Source organism: Penicillium psychrofluorescens, assembly GCF_964197705.1.
Source record: "Penicillium psychrofluorescens genome assembly, chromosome: 2".
Lineage (NCBI taxonomy): Eukaryota > Fungi > Ascomycota > Eurotiomycetes > Eurotiales > Aspergillaceae > Penicillium > Penicillium psychrofluorescens.
The window spans coordinates 640,244-657,977 of record NC_133440.1 but is presented as its reverse complement, the minus strand read 5'-3'; the positions used below and the strand labels follow the sequence as shown (position 1 = coordinate 657,977).

Sequence of the window (17,734 nt, the reverse complement as noted above, 5' to 3'; positions counted from 1 at the left end):
CTGACAGCTCACTATCCTTCGGTAAGTTCCCATCGCTTTGTTTGTTTCGGAGTCGCTGTTCGAGGATGACAACCCTTTTTTACTTCTTTACCTTCCAAGTCGACCATGACGAGAGAATTCGGACCGACCTTCGCCGGTTGGTCTGCTACTTGCCAGTACTTGTTGTCTGAGAACTCATTTGCCAGCGCTGCATGCATTCTTGTTCTATGCCACATTCGAAGCGAACATCTGCTGATCTCGCTGTCTCTAGGTCGCCAATTCGCCGGATGGTGGTTGTGATGGGTGGGATATATCTGTAGTTGAAATAGTGTACAATTGAATTCTCGTTTGAATCTCGTATTCTTCTTCTGTTCTGCATGAAGCTGGCCAAGCTGCGTAAACCTTCTAATCCTGGACGAAGATCGCCGGAGAACGGGCCGCTGTCATGCACCTTGGTCAGAACTTCCTGGCGGCACCGACAAGGATACCCATTATGAACCTGGGAGTATGTGACTCGCAATCGGTTCAATCATAAACTCCTTGAGGGCACCAGCGAGGCGACATCTCATCTCGCCGTGAGACATATCACGTGATATATGGATTTCTCTGCAGGAGAAAAGCGGTCGATCGACCTTCAATTCCTCACTCCTGCGTCCCTCGCGGCCGATGCGTTTCATCGATCACCGCGACTTAACCCCTGATTCCAGTGGTATTGTTGACCCCGGATGTATCGGTCAATGCAACAGACCCGGCTGCTGGTGCTCGCACGCCCGTGTCGCTTCGTTGCCCGTCGCCGCTACCCGGCGCTTCTGTCCGCACCCTCGCGTCAATTCCACCGGTCTCGAATCGTCCTCTCGTCACCACCACAAGGGTCTCATGATAATGGGTCAGCAGCCCCCGAGAACCCCTCGGAGGAGGGCCCATCGCCCAATTCGGAGGGTGACATCTTGAACGATGCGCCGCTAGCGGCACCACCATCCGCTGAGCAGTCAATTAGGTTGGGATCGAGGCCATACGGGTCTGCTGTGCGCAGGGCGATGCGGAATAGGAAGCCAAGTCGCCAATATTCCCCGCCAGCCGCTACCGTCCCCAACTGGTTCCATGAGCGCAATACGGTGACATACAACACCCACAACCCTGCGGCCGCGCAATCACAACATCAGGTTGGAATAGCCAAATCGGAAGCGGGGACTGGAGATACAGCGGGAAGCCAGACCTCCGGGGGCGATCGAGGAGATCCTTCTTCAACCGATCCTCCAACACCGGACAATCGCTACGCAGTGGCTGAGAGCTCGTGGGAGGGACTTCGGGCTTCGGTCAAAGCAGGCCTGCAACTACCGCCAGCCAAATATGCCAAAGAACCATCAGCAAATCGGTCCCACCTTGTTCTTCAATACCCGGGATCAGATGGAATCTTGTTCTTGGATGCGGTGGTGAAGAGGCTCACCCACGAGCTGAGTACCGATTTGGTGACGCTCAATGCCCAGGATATTGCCCAACTCTTCAGTGAGCAAGACCTCGCAGAACTCGGCATGACGTCGCCCATTCGGTCTCTTGGATACGACGTGTACCGGCCTGCATTCGGCCCAGGTCGTCCAGAACAAGAGAGCACGGAGATAGAGGACGAGGAGGATATGAGTGAATCGTCCGGTCTTCCCCGCGACATCAGTGCAGCCATCAATACGCCCCGAATTATCACGATCGAGGGCCGGGGATCGGGCGATATTAGACTCCCGTCTCTTTTCGGTCTAAAGTCGCTCATGGCACCATCCATGAATGGCGCTTCAGACCATGAACCGGGTCAGGAAATGTCTCGCCAGACCGGCCAACGCATTGAGCATCGCTGGTCGCGACTGGTCAACGAGCTCCTGTCATCTTCGGACCGATCACAGCCTCCTTCTTCCAGCGAGCAAGAGACAGAGACCCCAGCCGGGGGCGCAACACCTCCACCGTCTCACGACCTCATTGTTCATGTACAAGATTACCGTGATATTCAGGGTACCGAGGAAGGTGCCAAGTTTATCTCACTGCTACAGAAAGCCATCCAAGATCGGAGAGAAGCGGGTTCAAAAATTCTGCTGATTGGAACTGTCTCTGAAGAACCCCAACCTTTTCTTTTTGATGATCATTCCTCAAAGCCTCTGCTCATCACTCCTGCCATGGGTGCAAAGGCTGCCGAGAAAACTTTCATGGAGGACCAGAAGAAGCGCACAAGAGACATCAACATCCGCCATCTACAGAGCATGCTACGGTTCCGTCTCAATGAACAGGATTCGCCTGTAGAAGACGATGTCTTTGGCGACCGTGTCTGGCCGCTGGATGCATCGACGATCAACGAATCTGGCCTTGAAAGCCGCTACTGGACCTACAGTCAAGTACATTGGATCGCAAATCTTGCTCTGGGCTGCGTGGAGGCCAACGAGACATTTGGCTTCCAACATATTACAAGGGGCATTGAGCTCATGACCAAAGGTGACCAAATCACGAAGGAGTGGTTACAAGAAAAGTCTCCCAAGTCGAAGGAGTCCGGAGCTGCACAAACCCGCGAGCAGTTGTTGAGCTCATTGCGCAAAACATGCAATACACACGAGAAGAAGCTGCTCAATGGCGTGGTTGATGCGAAAAGCATCCGCACTACGTTCGAGGATGTCCATGTGCCCTCGGAAACCATCGACGCCCTCAAGACGCTGACCTCTCTCTCCCTGATTCGACCGGAAGCCTTCACCTACGGCGTCCTGGCCACCGACAAAATCCCTGGTCTTCTCCTCTACGGTCCTCCCGGTACCGGTAAGACGCTTCTCGCCAAGGCTGTTGCGCGAGAAAGCGGAGCCACGGTCCTCGAGGTCAGCGGCTCTGAAGTATACGACATGTACGTTGGAGAAGGTGAGAAGAACGTCAAGGCCATCTTCACCCTCGCCAAGAAGCTGAGCCCATGCGTGGTCTTTATTGATGAGGCAGACGCCATTTTCTGCTCGCGCACCGGAGCTAGCAGTCGCACGTCCCACCGCGAGCTCATCAACCAGTTCTTGCGCGAGTGGGACGGCATGAACGACCTTTCTGCCTTTATCATGGTCGCCACCAATCGACCTTTTGATCTGGATGATGCTGTGCTCCGCCGTCTCCCGCGTCGACTCCTGGTGGACCTGCCGACGGAAGAAGACCGCCTTGCCATCCTGAAGATCCATCTAAAGGAGGAACAGATCGATCCCTCGGTGGATTTTGCTGAGCTGGCCCGCCAAACACCTCTTTATTCTGGTTCCGACCTGAAGAACCTGTCAGTGGCTGCAGCGCTGGCCTGCGTTCGGGAGGAGAACGACGCCGCAGTGCAGCACCAGGGGAATGAACCATACAGCTACCCGGAGCGGCGGACATTGACCCGGGCGCATTTTGAGAAGGGTATGGAAGAGATCAGTGCGTCTATTAGCGAAGACATGTCTTCGCTGTCGGCGATCCGCAAGTTCGACGAACAGTACGGCGACCGGAAGGGCCGGCGGCAGAAGAGCTCTGGCTGGGGATTCATGCCAGCCATTGGCGAGGAGAAGGTCGACTCGGCGCGAGTTCGCACATGAGGGATTGATGATTCTTTTGTATTTGCAAAGAGGATGTACGATTAGCGACTTAGAGTGTACCAATACTACCGCATCCGTATATAGATCGAGTCGTGGCACGTGCCCAAAGCGCTGACATCGGCATCCGCGCACCTTCCACCTCCGTCACCACCTTTCCTCCCCCTCCTCTCCCTCTCTCCCTCTCTTTTTCTTTCTAACTCTCCGCTCACCGCTCACCAGAGGAACCCGGGAATTCTGTCTCCCACCTCTCGGTGCCAGAAACCGGTAGCTGGGCCTTCGCCATTGACTGCGTTAATACGTTCGCACTGCTTGCAGCTCCATTCATCCGGCTGCTTGCTTCCCCTCACACGACCAACCCAAAAATCCCCCACCAGCAATCACAATCCGACAGCTTTCCCCGCATTCCACCTCCACCAAACATGTCGTCCAATCTACCCACCGAAACCCGCGACGGGGCCATCCGCGATGCGAAGCTCTTCGTTCGCGAGGTCGTCCGCAATGACTGGGAATTTGAGCTTTCGGCCGTTCCCGACGGCGCCCACTCCACCACCTCCCCCTCCACCACCAAACCCCTCTCCAGCGCTCTGGCCAACAACCGCGAGGCGGTTGAATGGCGCGAGAGAGAATTCGATAGCTCCGGCTCGGAGCTGGAGCCCCAATCGTCCGACCATGATCTGGACCTCGAGACGTCCAGTGCTCTGAAGGCGGCGGGGGATTTGGATATCGAGAGGCGACGGAAGCGTCGCCGACAGATGGAGGAGGAGATGGCGTGGAATGAGGGATTACGGGTATGGCTCGCTAGGCGGGATGCGTGGTCTGGGGCACGTACGAAACGGCAGATCCGCGCGCAGGAGAAGCGGAAGGTTGCTGCGGATGAGAAACAAATGGAATCAACAACGGACGAAAGTAGACGTTCCAAAGACAGTGAAGTGATTGCAACTGGGACATCTGCGCAGCCTGTCACGGACGGCGATGTTCATGAAAATGACGATAAGCCGCCCGCCGTCCAAGCTGCGAAGACAGAAGAGTCCCTTGGCTTTGCAGACCATGACCAACACCTCGAGGAACCCTCCCAGCGCCACCAAGACCAAGAAGAAGAACATTCCACCGCTCCAGACGAGGAAACCAAACGCAAGGCCTCCACCGAAACAAGCATCACCGAGCCAGACCAACACGCACCCCCCGGCACCGACGTAGCAGCCGCCGACTCCGAGGAAGACGAACTCGACGAGCCTCTGCTCCCCGTAGCACCGCCCTTCATCTCAACCTCGAACCCCATTCGCGCCGGAATCAACCCCTCCATCTACCCATCCATTTACACCAAAGTCGTGGTCCAGGGAATGACCCCCACCGTGCCCGTCAACCTCGCCGATCTCACCAACGCAATGGTGCAAGGCTGGAAGACAGACGGCCAATGGCCGCCCAAGCCGGCGGTATCGAACATCGTCCTCGCAGACGACGCGTCCGTCCCGAAGAAAGACAAGGATGCTGATCGCGCGGCCGGTGACCGTCCCGCGCGCAGGAAAGATAGCATCACTAGTGCCGTGCGCAAGGTCTTCCACATGGGCTCGCATGCCTTTCATCGTCGTGGCTCCAGTAGTCATGATGCTAATTCTGGTGGAGGCGGTGCTGCGTCGGGGAATCATGTTTAATTTGATTTATTTCCAGATAGCAGGGACGGGACTTGCGTCGTTGCTTGCATAGCCATTCGAAGCGTTGAGGATTGGGGTTTTGATTTCTCGCACATGTTTGTTTCTTGGGAGTCGGTGGGTGTTCTCTCCATTTTTCTCTCTGGGTCTTGTGCTTCGGTGTCCATTTGGCGCGGTGCTGGGATTAGGTATCTCGATACTTGGAAATTATGATTCATCCATGAGACTGCAGTTACATACTGCGGCTACATACTACGACTGCTCCTGTCTTCTCTTCATCTCTTCGTTCCCATCTTGTTCCATTTCGAGCTTCATGCTAGTGTATCGAATTCCTCATGCGTGATCTCTTCTTGCACATTTTTGAAAGGAAGGCCCTACGTTCAAGGCTACCTACCTACGGTGCTAAGGCAGAGCACCATAACCGAATGGAATGAAATGGCCTGATAATGCAATACTTGACTGAAATTCATGCTCATAGATAAGAGGATACAGTCTCACATACTCTTTCCCTCATATACATTCTTCTCAAGCACCCCAGAGACGTGACACACACATCTCCTTATGTTTATACAGGCCAAATATAGGACGTAACATAACCACCACTAATCCAGCACCTCCAACCTCTTCACCCGATCCAAGAACCCCCGCGCAGCAACATCAAACCCAAGCCTCGCCTCCTCCGCATTCTCCGCAACTGCCGCGAGTCCAGGCTCAAGCGTAACCTCTTGCTGTCTCACAGCGCCACGCCGAGTAATGTAGTACTTCCCTTGATGCCGAGACCAGCTTGCGAGGTAGGACTGGAGTTCCTTGTCAGCGAGACGAGCCGCCTCAGGAAGGATTGCGGGATGTCTTCCAGACGATGATGATGAGGTCGGGCCAGTGGATGCTGGGGGTTGAAGTGCAGCGATGTCTGCAGCAGGATTGGGACCGGGCTGGGTGGTGGGTGTTGTTGGATTTGCGCCGGTAGGGGATGCTGTCACAGTCATGGCTTGAGCAAAGTCGCGGAACCAGCGGATTTGATCGATGGCTTCGTCGATCGCGGGTCCTTCTGCTGCAACTCGCGCGGGCACGGCGTCGATGACGCGGTCCATGTAGTCCAGGACGACGAGAGACGAGGAGAACATGTCCATGTAAGACGATAGCGTGGAAAGAATGGTTGGGTCGTTAAACTTCTCAGGAGAAGTCGAGAGGGAGCGCAGAGCCCGATGCGATGCCCGAAACACGCTGGTGAAGATAGTTGCGACGGACAAGACGCAAGCAGAGTCTGCAGTATCTATATTGCACAGCAGGTCCTTGAAGAGGTGGGTGACTGTCTGTATGATAGGACGGCTGAGGAGCCAGGCCGCGCCATTGCTGAATGCCAGTTCGAGGTAGGCGGGGAACACGCACTGCAGCAGGATAGCACGCAGCGTTGGTCTTCCTGGGATGCCCGCTTCGAAAGTGTCTTTCATAGATGTATGCAGCTGTTGGACCAAGTAGCTCTGCTCGCCGTCGATGGCGGCGCGCTCGGAGATGCTCTGGATGAACATGGTCAGGGTCTTGACCTCCCGATTGGATGAAAGCTTCGTCTCGTAAGCTTTGAGTTTGGCGACGATGTACAGCGGGTCAGTGGACGGGAGAGGGAACGAGGACGGGTTCGTGAAGAATTGGTCGATGGGCTCGATGTCACAAGTGTATTGTTGCAGGAACTGGATGACGCGGTGCACGAAGTCGATGTAGGCGCCCTGGACGGGTTCTTCTGTTGCGTTGCCCAGTTCTTGATAGTTCTTCTTCATCGCTGTCATCATTTGCTGCAGAAGTTCTCGATACTCCTGCTTTGCGACGTTGATATCTCGCTGGAGCGATTCTCGACGCTCTCGCTTTGTCTCGTCCAGATCTCGACTGCCCATTGGGTTCATGTTCCGGAGTTGTTCGTTCATGACTTGGAGATGCTCGCGCATATTAGAGAGAAGGCTGGAAATAAGTGCTAGTCTTCGTTGGCCGAATTCTTCAAGCGTGATGGTATATCGATGATTCTTATGATCCTTGAAGAAAGGCAGGTTATTCAGCAGAGGATCATTGGGGCTTTCGTTCAAGAGCGCTTCCGTGAGGCGATGTTGGAACTTGAGCATGGAAGACCGCTCCACGAGGGATGACATCCACATTTCGAGGATCTGCAGTCGACAATCGAAAAGAAAGCGGGAGTCTTTCTCAATGCAGGAAGCGACAAACTGCGGCGTGAATTTTCGGGTCTGAATCGTCGATAAGAGATTGGCCCAGGAGAGGCCATCGTAACGATCCAGGTACGTCTCCCAGTGTCGAAGTCCATAGTGGACCAGAATCTGAGCGATTGATGTCCAGCAGTCGACCACGTTGACTAGGATGGCATCCTCGGGAGAGTGGTCTGCGCCAAAGCAGTTCGAAACAAGCGGTGCTACAGCTGGGAGACACACGTTTTCCACGTACTTGATAGCGTCACTCGGTGAGGTTTCTTGTCCGTATGCGGCCTCGATTGCTGTCCAATCGCCATACTCTTGGCTGTCATCTTCGGTAGAAACTGCAGCAGGTACAGACGCAGGTGGTTTGACATTGTCTTTGTCTTTGCGAATGTACGCCATGATCACCTGCAAAGCCCCCGACACAACAGCATTGACCCGCTCAGATTTGGGATCGAACAATCCAAGCAGTAACTCGAGCGGAAGCCTTGAAACAATCTGATGCGCATGATCCAGGGACGGTGCCAGTTCAACTGCGGCCTTCATCCCATTGAGTGCAGTGTTGAGCAAAGACTCGATGTGGCGCTGGTTCTGAGCAATCGTTTTCTCGATGAGTTCCTTCGAGATCTGATTATCCCCTTTGCTTTGCGACTCAATCTCCGTGCGAGCAAGAGATCGCTGCTTTAGAAGCTCTGTCATGAAATAGCCGTGCCAGTCTGCGAACGCGGCCAGGTCGGACAAGTTTTCATCTGTCGACAACTTGAATCGAACGAGTCGAGCCCATGACCGAAGGCTGATGCTGCAGGTTTCGCGATGCGAACGAGCTGGATCCACAAGGTTGCGAATTGAATCCAGACGAGGCCGACATCCTTCAGGTGCAGCCCAGTACAGAGTGGACAGGAGATCATGGTGGTTTCTCAATGCATCGAGATCCTCATGACGCAGCTCCTGTTCCTTCGGATACACGCGGCCGTGATTGGGCAACAGACGCCAGACGAACCCCAGGATTTTCTTCTTGGGAAATCTTTCAGTCAAGAAGGGCAGACCGCGTGCTATGATCTTCAGCAGGGTATGGAAGCAGGGTTCACCGGGTCGAACGTGCAAGGAAGGGTTGCCGTCAAGCTCGTCGAGGAATGAGGGTGATCCGAAGGTCTCCTCCAGCTTGAGATTATAGAGCGTCTTTCTGGCGAAGAAGTCGTATAGCGTGTCAAGGATAGGCTTGCAGTCTCGCCAACCCCAGGCGCTGAGCAGATGATAGCATCTGTGGAAGACTGTTCGGCAATATGTGTTGAATGAGAATGTATGCGTCACGGAGTTGGCATCGGCATGGTCCAGAACCGGTGACAAAAGCAGTTTGACAAGCTTCCAGTTGCTATCCGTCTCTTGAAATCTGGATCCTCGGCGCAAGATACCCAATTGATCGATCTCATTGAGCGGTAGGACCGTAAACAGGCCACGCCACCCGCTCTCTAAGTTCCCTACATCTTTTGTGCTTTGCAGGCCGCGCTTGATGCAAGCTTCGGTCTGAATGTTCTTGAGCCAACCACGGTATCTTTCTGAACTGTGCACGAGATGCTTGGTGATAACATAAGCTTCCACCAATGGGAAATCTTCACGAATGCCACATTCTCGCCGCTCGGTCTTCTTGTTCTCGTCCAAAAATCGCTGCAATTCGGACAGACTTTCTTTGTTTGATATCAAAGTACCGACATCCTTGGTCAAAGACTTGAGGAGCTCGAGTAATTCATCCGCAAGTGTGTTATCAACCAGAGAATGGGACGCAATCTGATAAACCTGGTTCGCGAAGACCAGGCTATATGACGCTATCTTCACTAGAGTATCCTTGTTACACTCCTCGCCAGCGGAGAAAGGAGCCAAAGAGTCTCTTAGTTTCGACACCAGGCCCAGTGCTCTTGTGACAAAAGCAGTCCGGTCGATAGGGTCCATGAATGTCAAATACGACGTCACATATTTGATCAAGGATCTATATATGGTGGCCGCGGAGTCCAGTGCTTGCCCGGGGGCTGCGTCGGGCGAGACGGAAGCGTTGGATTCAAGTTGAAAAATCATGGCATCGAACGCATGTCCCATATCGGAGGACACTATATCGTTCCAAGCACCCCAGCGGAAGGATTGGTCCTTGACTTGAACAGATAGATACCCAGCATCCCCATCCAGGTCTCGCTTCAGCACATCGAGAGATCGAGCAAACTCTCCACTTCCGATGAAGGTAGATTCATGAAAGAAAGTGCCAGCCTGCAAGGGCATGATTCCGAAATCCACTGAATAAGAACGTTGCCAATTGAACAGCCCACCCATGTTCTGAAACGAAGGGCGCGCATGTCCAGCTGGGGTAGCCGTTGGGGTCGAGTCATCAGCAACAATCGCCGCGGGTTCTTGGTGTTCGTAGACTCCGTCCAAATCAAGGTTAATGCGATTGGGAGTGCGCTTCTTTAATCGACGACGAACAGGTTGGAGGTGTACGGTTGACTGCCCATCTCTCCTTTCTGTCTGAGGTGCCACAGCGGATTTGGAGGTTTGGTTGGTTGCAGCGTTTGATCCATTGTCAGTGAGATATCGATCTAGAGTCAAACTAGGCCGATAGGGTTTTGACGTGGGCTGATGCCGGTAGTTTCGGTTAAGCATGGAAAGAGATTTGTGGAAATGGGCTGATGAAGGCTGGCTGCCCTGGCCTGCCGCAGGACGCGGATCGTTTCGTCTGAGTGATGTTATTGCAATATTCCTGCGAACAACCCATTGGTGGCCTCGCTTCTCTGGCTGTGTAGATCTGCTCATGGCTGCAGTCTCGGTGGATGTGGCAGCAGGCACTGGAGGGTCACAGCCAGGGTCCTGCTCTGGTACGACCCGTTCATCAGACGGCAAGGCAATGTGCGAGGGTTCTATTGTGGCATGTGGACTTCGTGTTCGAGCACTCTGAAGACGTGGCCGGGCTTGATTGATTAGAGATTGAAAGCTCTGCTGTGGCCCCCGTTTGCGCGGCTTTGCTTGCGGTGGATTGATCTTCGTTTGGCGTATCGCACCTTTTTTCCAGCGACGCAGCGATTCGTTTGCATCGGCCGTGTCCTCTCTCGAAGCCAGTTGGAAGAACTTGTGCGTGGGACTTTGCCGGCCTCCTGCTTTACGTGCACGAGCCTTTCTTGCAGCAACTCGAAGAAACTGCGGTTGTTCTTTGGGAGGTCGTTGGGCAACATCTGGAGCATCGAGGATGCCGAGCTTTGGTACCGACGCTTTGGTGGATTGCTTCGTTCTCCTTCCCCCGTAAGAGGAATCAGTTAGCCTTGTTTGCCGTTTTAGTCGAGCCCTCTTCCGCTGTCTTTCTTCCATCCCGTCATTTTCCTTGGAATTCTGCCATTTCAGGGTTCTCTGCTTCTGTCCGCGAGAGCTTGAAGACTTGCGAGGTACCGGTGCAAACATGCCATCAATTCGATTGTCCTCGGGGATATCGTCTTCCTCTTGACCAAAGGGGTCCTCGAATCCGACGAAGTTAGCCAAACTTTCGGCGACATCATCTTTCTCAGGAACATAGGGAGTGTCTTTGTTGTCATCCTCGTCACCATCAGAATCCTCGAAGTCGATAAGAGCACGATGTCGATGAGGGCTTGAGGGCCCTGATGGGTTACTCTTTCGAACAATCTTGCGTGCAACACCTTTGGCCGACTCCGTCCTTTGCAAGGCTGCATGTCGATCCCGCTGTGCCTGAGTTTGCGTCCCCTGCTGCTTTTTCTGATCCAAACGAAGCCACGAGGCAGGGAGAACACCTTTGATTCTGCGCTGATACATCCTTCTCGCATGGTCCTCCTCGTTGGGTTCTTCTTCTGTATCGGAACTCGGCTGGCTGCGCGAGGTGTCAGATTGCGCCTCTTCGTTGTCTTCAGCAATGGGAACAGGTAGTTCCACAAGGCTAGAGTCGTCTTTCTCCTCAATTCTGGATTTTGGTTCAGTGGCAACAAGAGTTGTAAATTCCGGAGGAGGTGAGGATCCTCCTATCGGCCAACGAAACCCTTCTGAGATCCTGGGAGTCCTCGTGATTGTCGATGCACTTCCTGAGCGTGGGGGGCTTAGTGGGATGTTGTATATAGAGAGACCATTGTCACCATGTAAAGACGTGTTGTGATCGATCGCCACTTGAGGCCTGGGGAAATCGTGTGGCCGTCGATGAGTATTGGAGTGTGATATCTTTCGCCGCTTCACCGCGTGTTGTCGTTGATGCTCAAGGGACTCGCGGTGTCTGCTTCCTTGTACCTCTGGATGCGGTTCCCTTCTGGGCGGAGGGAGATATTCCTCAGCAGGAGGGCTCGATGGAGGCGCATCAGGGTCGTAGGAATCCTGCGCTTGATCTTGGTCCTGGCTTTCCTGTGCGGCCTTGCGCAACTGCTGTTCGATAGCTATACGCACGGGTCGGACGCCTCTGGCTTTCATGAGCGTCTGGTATTGGGCCTGTTCTAGAAGATAGGGATGCAGCTGGATAGGATTCCGTTCTCTCAGAGATCGTCGCGCTGGTTGAGACAACTCTCGCAGGACCTCTTCTGGGATATGCAGATTGGAGATCATGTCCTCCAGGTTGTCATTTGGCAGCGGAATCGACCCAGAAGGAGCTTCCGTGTCTGCGTCAGGGGCGATTGTATCCAGTTGGGCACCGAGGGACGATGGAGGGGATGACAACGGAGAGTCGGTGGCAGAGGTGATTTGCGGTTCATCCTTGTCTTCAGCAATTTTGGGAGGACTAGGCCGTTTCGTAGCAGGTTGCGGAACCAAGGCCAGTTCATCAGGAGAGCTCGGGATGTTCCATAAGTGCTCTGCGTCCTTTGGTGGAGGGGTCTGCTGGCGTTGACTGGTCGAGGATTGTGGCAGCCGGGAAGATGAGGGCGGCTTTGGGGTTATCTGTGACTCTAGTAGGTCATCTTCTTCGTCTGATGAACTGGGGATGTCCCATATCGTGTCGCTTGGTTTGGTAGCAGACGATTTTGCCCGAGACGACTTGCGTGCTGAGGCGAGCACCACCAAGGGTTTCGCAGGCGAAGAGCTGGGAATGCTCCATACATCATCCGCTTTCTGGGTCTCTTTCGGTCTTGTCGATTTCGGGGTGGAAGACTTGGGCGTGTTCAGTGCACTGGAAGCACTGTTCCGCAGGCTTCCTCTCCCTTTACCAATTTTCAGAGGCGTATGTGTGCTCCCCCTAACAGTCCGTCTCTTCTTGCGTGCTGAGCCATTTTCCACCGCCTCCACTTCATCCACGAGATCCTGTGACGCTTCAACGGGTTTTGGGTGCGGTGTCGAACCGCTCGCGGGCTGTGTCTCGTCGCGTCGAGTCTTGGGAGTGCTCGCTGCGTGGGGTCTTGGTGACGGCACGGCAATATAGGCGAGAGTCGGGCCATCGGTGTCCTTGACGAGATTCCCTTTCTTCGAGTCCAGCGAGTCGAATTCGTCTTCCTCGTCCGAGTCCGGTACAAAGCCTCGTTCCCGCCATGAGTCCATTTGCATCCTGGCGCCGATCGCCCATGTCTAGCAAGCCATTGCCAGGGAGAATATCGCAACAGGGAGAAAATGCAAGAATCTGGACGAACAAGTTCACCGTGGTCGTGGGGTTCGTTGGGTAAAGGGAGTGAGTGTCTTTGGACGCGTCGATAAGAGACGCGACATAAAGCCGTTATCAGCACGAGATCGGCATCTTCCTCTTTCTTCTTCCTTTCCTCACTTACTCACTCACTCACTGCCACAATGAGTCGCAACTTCATCCCCGCCGTCCTCTCCATTGGAGTTGGCATCGTCTCCGGTATCTATCTCATTCTTATTCGTCACCATAACCTCCGAGCACTAAGATAGGGACAGGCTACTACATCTTCCAGCCCGCCATCCGCGAACTCGAGGCCGAAAAATTAAAAACACCCCAGGCTCCTCCTGCTCAATCTCCTCCCGGACAATCTCCTCCTGTTCAGTCCCCTCCTGTTCAGTCCCCTCCTGTTCAGTCCCCTCCTGTCCAGAATCCTCCCGTCCAGTCTTCTTCGTCTGTGTCCGACAACAAGGAATAAGAAGCTATAATGCAGAACCCGGATGACTAGTTGGAAAACTTCTCTCGAGAGGATTTATCTAAAGAGGCTGATGCGCTTCGAGGCACGACACAGATGGCATGACATGAGAGCCCAGATACCGGGTAATTATTCCACTCGCGCCGTGATCTTTGTCCTTCTGGACCCTGTGTCGTCTCTTTAGGTGCCATTGACAATGCTCCGTATACTGAAGGCACAGCGGATTAAGTGCTGGTCACACTAGCTGCCCATAAACATGGATCTTTCCTGGGGTGCGCTGCCAATGAAATTGGTGAAACGATTCGGCTTCTGGGAGAGTTACCACAGGCAGAGTGCGGTGTATACATCGTGTGCATTATATCAAAGATGTCCTCCGAGGATACCAATATTGATGAATTATATCTCGCTTCCTGTATGCATAGCATTGATCTCTTTTTTCCCCGAACTGAAAACATATCCAAACTCCTTCAACGAGTAATCAAAACAACGGTCCCTTGCCAGAAATGCCGGTATAGATACAACTTTTCCCAAATGCGCCTTGTCTTGATCCCATGATGAACCGTCACAGCTCCTGGACGAGCTTTCCGGTGGCCGCGGAGGGCGCACCAAATACCCGTCCAGCTGGCGTGTCCAGCCATTCCTCCGGCACACTGACACTGCAGCCGTTCGGGCCACTGACCCATCGCACGAACGTGGGATCGGCTTTCTCGGGTTCCTGGGCCTCCTGGTCGCCGGGCGTGACGTCGGCGCCTTCTCCGGCGGGGACTCGACCGCGGCGCTTGGGGGCTTGTTTCTTGAGCAGTCGATTGATGGTGTCCATCTGGATAAACAGCGTTAACCTAGATTGATATTTTGATAGCTGGGGATTTTTTATCACGTACCTTCTCTTCTTCGTTCCGTTTCTCGCTCAGATTCTTCCGCCGGCGAGCCATTTCGGTCCGTCGCATAGCACGCTCTTCGGCTGTGAGGTGTTTCTTGACTTGCGGTTCTGTCTGCCGGTCAGCACTGCTTCTGACCCATTCTGTGCAGGATAGCCTTACCCATGGGGAGTTGCAGAAAGTCGTCGCCCAGATTTCCTCGCTGGCGCTTTGTGGTAGGTCGGCTGCCATCAAGGAGAAGAGCATCGCTGTCCATGTCCTCGTCCACTTCATCCTCTTCGTCCAGATCCAATGCATCTCCAGTCTCGTCCGGTGCGGCACTTTCTTCATTCATGTCATCGGGTTCTCCCAGCGCATCGGACTCCTCGTTAAACGCTTCTTCCTCTTCTTCCTCCTCCTCCTCTTCCTCCTCATCCTCTTCTTCTTCCTCTTCCTCATCTTCCTCCTCCTCTAGTTCCATTTCTTTGGCTTCGACACTCTTGGTAGCTTTCCCACGAGCCGCAGCTGCTCGTGCCTGCCGCCTAATCGGTGCTTGCGGCGGGGCATCATCCATGTCAACGTCGCCGTCAGCATCGGCATCCTCATCATCTTCATCGGGTGCGTCTTCTTCATCTCCGACATCGTCTTCTTCTTGGGCATCGTCGTCTTCTTCGTCGCTCGTGTTCACCTCCACGAGCCTTTTTCTGGTGCGACTGGCGCGGGGTCCAGACAAGATGGGGTTCTCTCGAAAAACATTGACGTTACGTCTTCCGGGACGCCCACCAGTGGTGGCTTCCCGCAGTTTGCCAGCAGGCATTTTTACGGTGAGGCGGAGATATTTGTTTGGCTCTCCTGATGAATCAGATGGTGGTCGGGCGACTGTCACTGATGCAGGTGCTGCTGCTGCTGCAAAACGAGTGAGTCTCGTGGGCCTGGTGCGGGTATTAGCATCTTGTTCGAGGGACTCGTCCAGTGAACCCCGCGATCGTCGAGAGCGACGAAGTGACATGGTGGCGAGCAATTCGGTTTTGGGGGATATTGCATAGAAGGTGGGATGAGGGGATGGTGGAAAGAGTGAGGATCAGTTGGGATGGTGGATGGGGAAAGCGAGGTGGGCAGGGCAGGATGGCAGGGAATAATTAGGTTCCGCGTTTGCCAGGCAAACGGGTATGGCCCCGATCATGGTCTGAGGGCGAGGAGTTTGTGCCGTCAGAGCGCATAACAGGGGAGGTTGTGATGAGGGCATTGGCCCTGATGGGAATAGTTCCAAATGGAATGAGGCGTCTAGGGGGACAATTGCAACATCAGGAAGACACTCACCAGGGCTAATAATATATATTTTTCTTTTTTCGTCACAGGTTCCGCGATGCTGGATGGCGCTGACGCTTGATGAACGAATGAAGTGACCATCGCCATTCTGCCGGGCGGTGTGGGCGTGAAAGTATGCCTGCACTGGCTGACGGTGGTCAATGAGATAGAAGTCATAGTTAACAATGAATAGTTAGGTAAATTCTCACTAGCATGGTCAACTGGTGGTTCCTGGCTCGATTTCTATACGGCATCCCTGGTAAGTGGCTAGGAACTTCTAGGTCGAAAGCTTAGTACAGTAGCATACTAAATCCTACAGATGATCACCATGAATAAATATACAATTTATAGTGTCGCAAAATACTGGCAGTTAATCATTCATAGTGATTAACTGGGTTTAACAGCCCAGGTAGTCAATATACAGGGCGAATAATGGTACAGTATCGACACTGTGTAGTGCGGTGGCTGCTCGGCCCACTCAGCCGAGGTCGGTCCTCACATGTCCCCGTCCGGGGAAGACGACTTGCATTCTTCATCTTCACTCTCCTTCTCCCTCACGCCTCACCTGTCTTGGCCTGCTCTCCCAGCCCTCGCCATGTCAGATCCTACGTCCAAGAAGCCATCCATTCCGTCATGGCAACAACAGTCTGCCAACCCACCAGCCGACCAGCCACCCTCATCGCCGAACTCCGACGCCGCGCCGTCCGCCTCCCGGCAAGACCTGGTCGACCAAGCAGCCCGATTCCTCGAGAACGACTCGATTCGCGACGCATCCACAAACCACAAGGTGGCCTTCCTCGAATCCAAAGGATTAACTCCCGACGAGACCCAGACCCTCCTTGGCGTTTCCCGAAACGCGGAGGCGACCAGCAGCAACCCCGACGCAGCCGAGGGCAAAGCACCTCCTTCCTCTTCTCCCTCTTCTCCCTCAGAATCCCAATCAACCGAAGTGCCTCCGTCGTCCTCCACAGCGACCTCGTCACCCCCCTCCACCACCATGTCGCAACCGCGCTCAACGTCCAGCGCACCGCGAAAAGTCGTGCCGCCTATCATCACCTACCCCGAATTCCTCGTCCAGTCCTCCAAACCACCGCCGCTTGTCACAATGCGCAGCGTGCTCTACACCATCTACGGCGCCGCAGGTCTCGGCGCCACCATCTACGGCGCAAGCGAATTCCTCGTGAAACCGATGCTAGCGAGCCTGACGAGCGCGCGGCACGACCTCGCCACCACCGCCCACGAAAACCTGCAGAAACTCAACGAGAAGCTCGAGCAGAGTGTCTCGGTCATCCCAGCACAACTCACAGCTCGCAAACCCAACCCTGCGCTGGACGATGAGGAGGACGAAGTCGATCATGACGGCGAGTCGGTCACCTCCGACCCAACGGAGCTGTTCCACCGGGACGTCGCGACGCAGACGACTCTCGAAGAATCCCTGACGCCCCTCTCCTCGAGCTCATCCACGGATGAACTCACCCTGACAGGCGCAGGCATTGCGGTATCCAACCACCTCAAACGCCTCGAGTCGATCCAGTCCCAATTGCGCGAGGTAGTCGACTACGAAAAAGACTCCAGCTCTCTCGACGACTCGATGCGCTCCGGTCTCACGGATCTGCACCACTACCTCGACGGCCTGATCTACAGCGCCCCGGCTTACACGGCTGCTGGTGCATCGTACGGTGTGTATGGCGGGAACGGCTCGAGCGTGGACAACAGTGCCATGGGCGTGCGCAAGGCTGAAGATGACGCTATTGCAGCCTTCAAGGCGGATATTCGTGGTGTTAAGGGCGCGCTGCTGAGCGCGAGGAATTTCCCGGCTAGTCGAGGTGGACGGCTGGGTGGTGTGCCTGCTGCTGGTGCGAGGTGAGATGATTGTATAGTTCAAGGTGTTGTGTTGGTCTAGGTAAAGAGGTGTAACTGTATATAGCATTATTTGAATCACGTATTCTCATCTAGAACATATCGTACAAGTGGTCAATAATCTCCTCATAACTGTTTTAATATTCCGAATGTATATGCTCTGGCAGTCTAACCAACAACCCATCATCGATCAACAACTGAACCCGCCAGAAGAAAAAACCCCCAAGCCCGCTTTTCTTCCTTTTCACAGCAAAAGAAAACCAATGGAAT

The 17,734-nt window shown here is 54.2% G+C and overlaps 6 protein-coding genes across 6 annotated transcripts; 4 read left to right on the top strand and 2 right to left on the bottom strand.

Annotated features, from left to right (window-relative positions):
• Nucleotides 1-704: 704 nt before the first annotated feature.
• On the top strand, nucleotides 705-3,548 carry PFLUO_LOCUS2446 (uncharacterized protein; the record flags this gene model as incomplete). Its single annotated transcript, XM_073779587.1, has 1 exon — nucleotides 705-3,548. The coding sequence occupies one exon, from the start codon at nucleotides 705-707 to the stop codon at nucleotides 3,546-3,548; it is 2,844 nt and encodes a 947-aa protein (XP_073636527.1).
• Nucleotides 3,549-3,967: 419 nt separating this feature from the next.
• On the top strand, nucleotides 3,968-5,200 carry PFLUO_LOCUS2445 (uncharacterized protein; the record flags this gene model as incomplete). The annotated part of the gene is made up of 1 exon (XM_073779586.1): nucleotides 3,968-5,200. The coding sequence occupies one exon, from the start codon at nucleotides 3,968-3,970 to the stop codon at nucleotides 5,198-5,200; it is 1,233 nt and encodes a 410-aa protein (XP_073636526.1).
• A 599-nt stretch (nucleotides 5,201-5,799) lies between these two features.
• On the bottom strand, nucleotides 5,800-12,894 carry PFLUO_LOCUS2444 (uncharacterized protein; the record flags this gene model as incomplete). Its single annotated transcript, XM_073779585.1, has 1 exon — nucleotides 5,800-12,894. One exon carries the CDS (start codon nucleotides 12,892-12,894, stop codon nucleotides 5,800-5,802), a length of 7,095 nt encoding a protein of 2,364 aa, XP_073636525.1.
• Nucleotides 12,895-13,131: 237 nt separating this feature from the next.
• On the top strand, nucleotides 13,132-13,442 carry PFLUO_LOCUS2443 (uncharacterized protein; the record flags this gene model as incomplete). Its single annotated transcript, XM_073779584.1, has 2 exons — nucleotides 13,132-13,186; nucleotides 13,243-13,442. The coding sequence occupies 2 exons, from the start codon at nucleotides 13,132-13,134 to the stop codon at nucleotides 13,440-13,442; spliced, it is 255 nt and encodes an 84-aa protein (XP_073636524.1).
• Nucleotides 13,443-14,001: 559 nt separating this feature from the next.
• On the bottom strand, nucleotides 14,002-15,113 carry PFLUO_LOCUS2442 (uncharacterized protein; the record flags this gene model as incomplete). The annotated part of the gene is made up of 3 exons (XM_073779583.1): nucleotides 14,002-14,259; nucleotides 14,321-14,427; nucleotides 14,480-15,113. The coding sequence occupies 3 exons, from the start codon at nucleotides 15,111-15,113 to the stop codon at nucleotides 14,002-14,004; spliced, it is 999 nt and encodes a 332-aa protein (XP_073636523.1).
• A 1,086-nt stretch (nucleotides 15,114-16,199) lies between these two features.
• PFLUO_LOCUS2441 (uncharacterized protein) lies at nucleotides 16,200-17,471 on the top strand (the record flags this gene model as incomplete). Its single annotated transcript, XM_073779582.1, has 1 exon — nucleotides 16,200-17,471. The coding sequence occupies one exon, from the start codon at nucleotides 16,200-16,202 to the stop codon at nucleotides 17,469-17,471; it is 1,272 nt and encodes a 423-aa protein (XP_073636522.1).
• Between the last annotated feature and the right edge of the window lie 263 nt (nucleotides 17,472-17,734).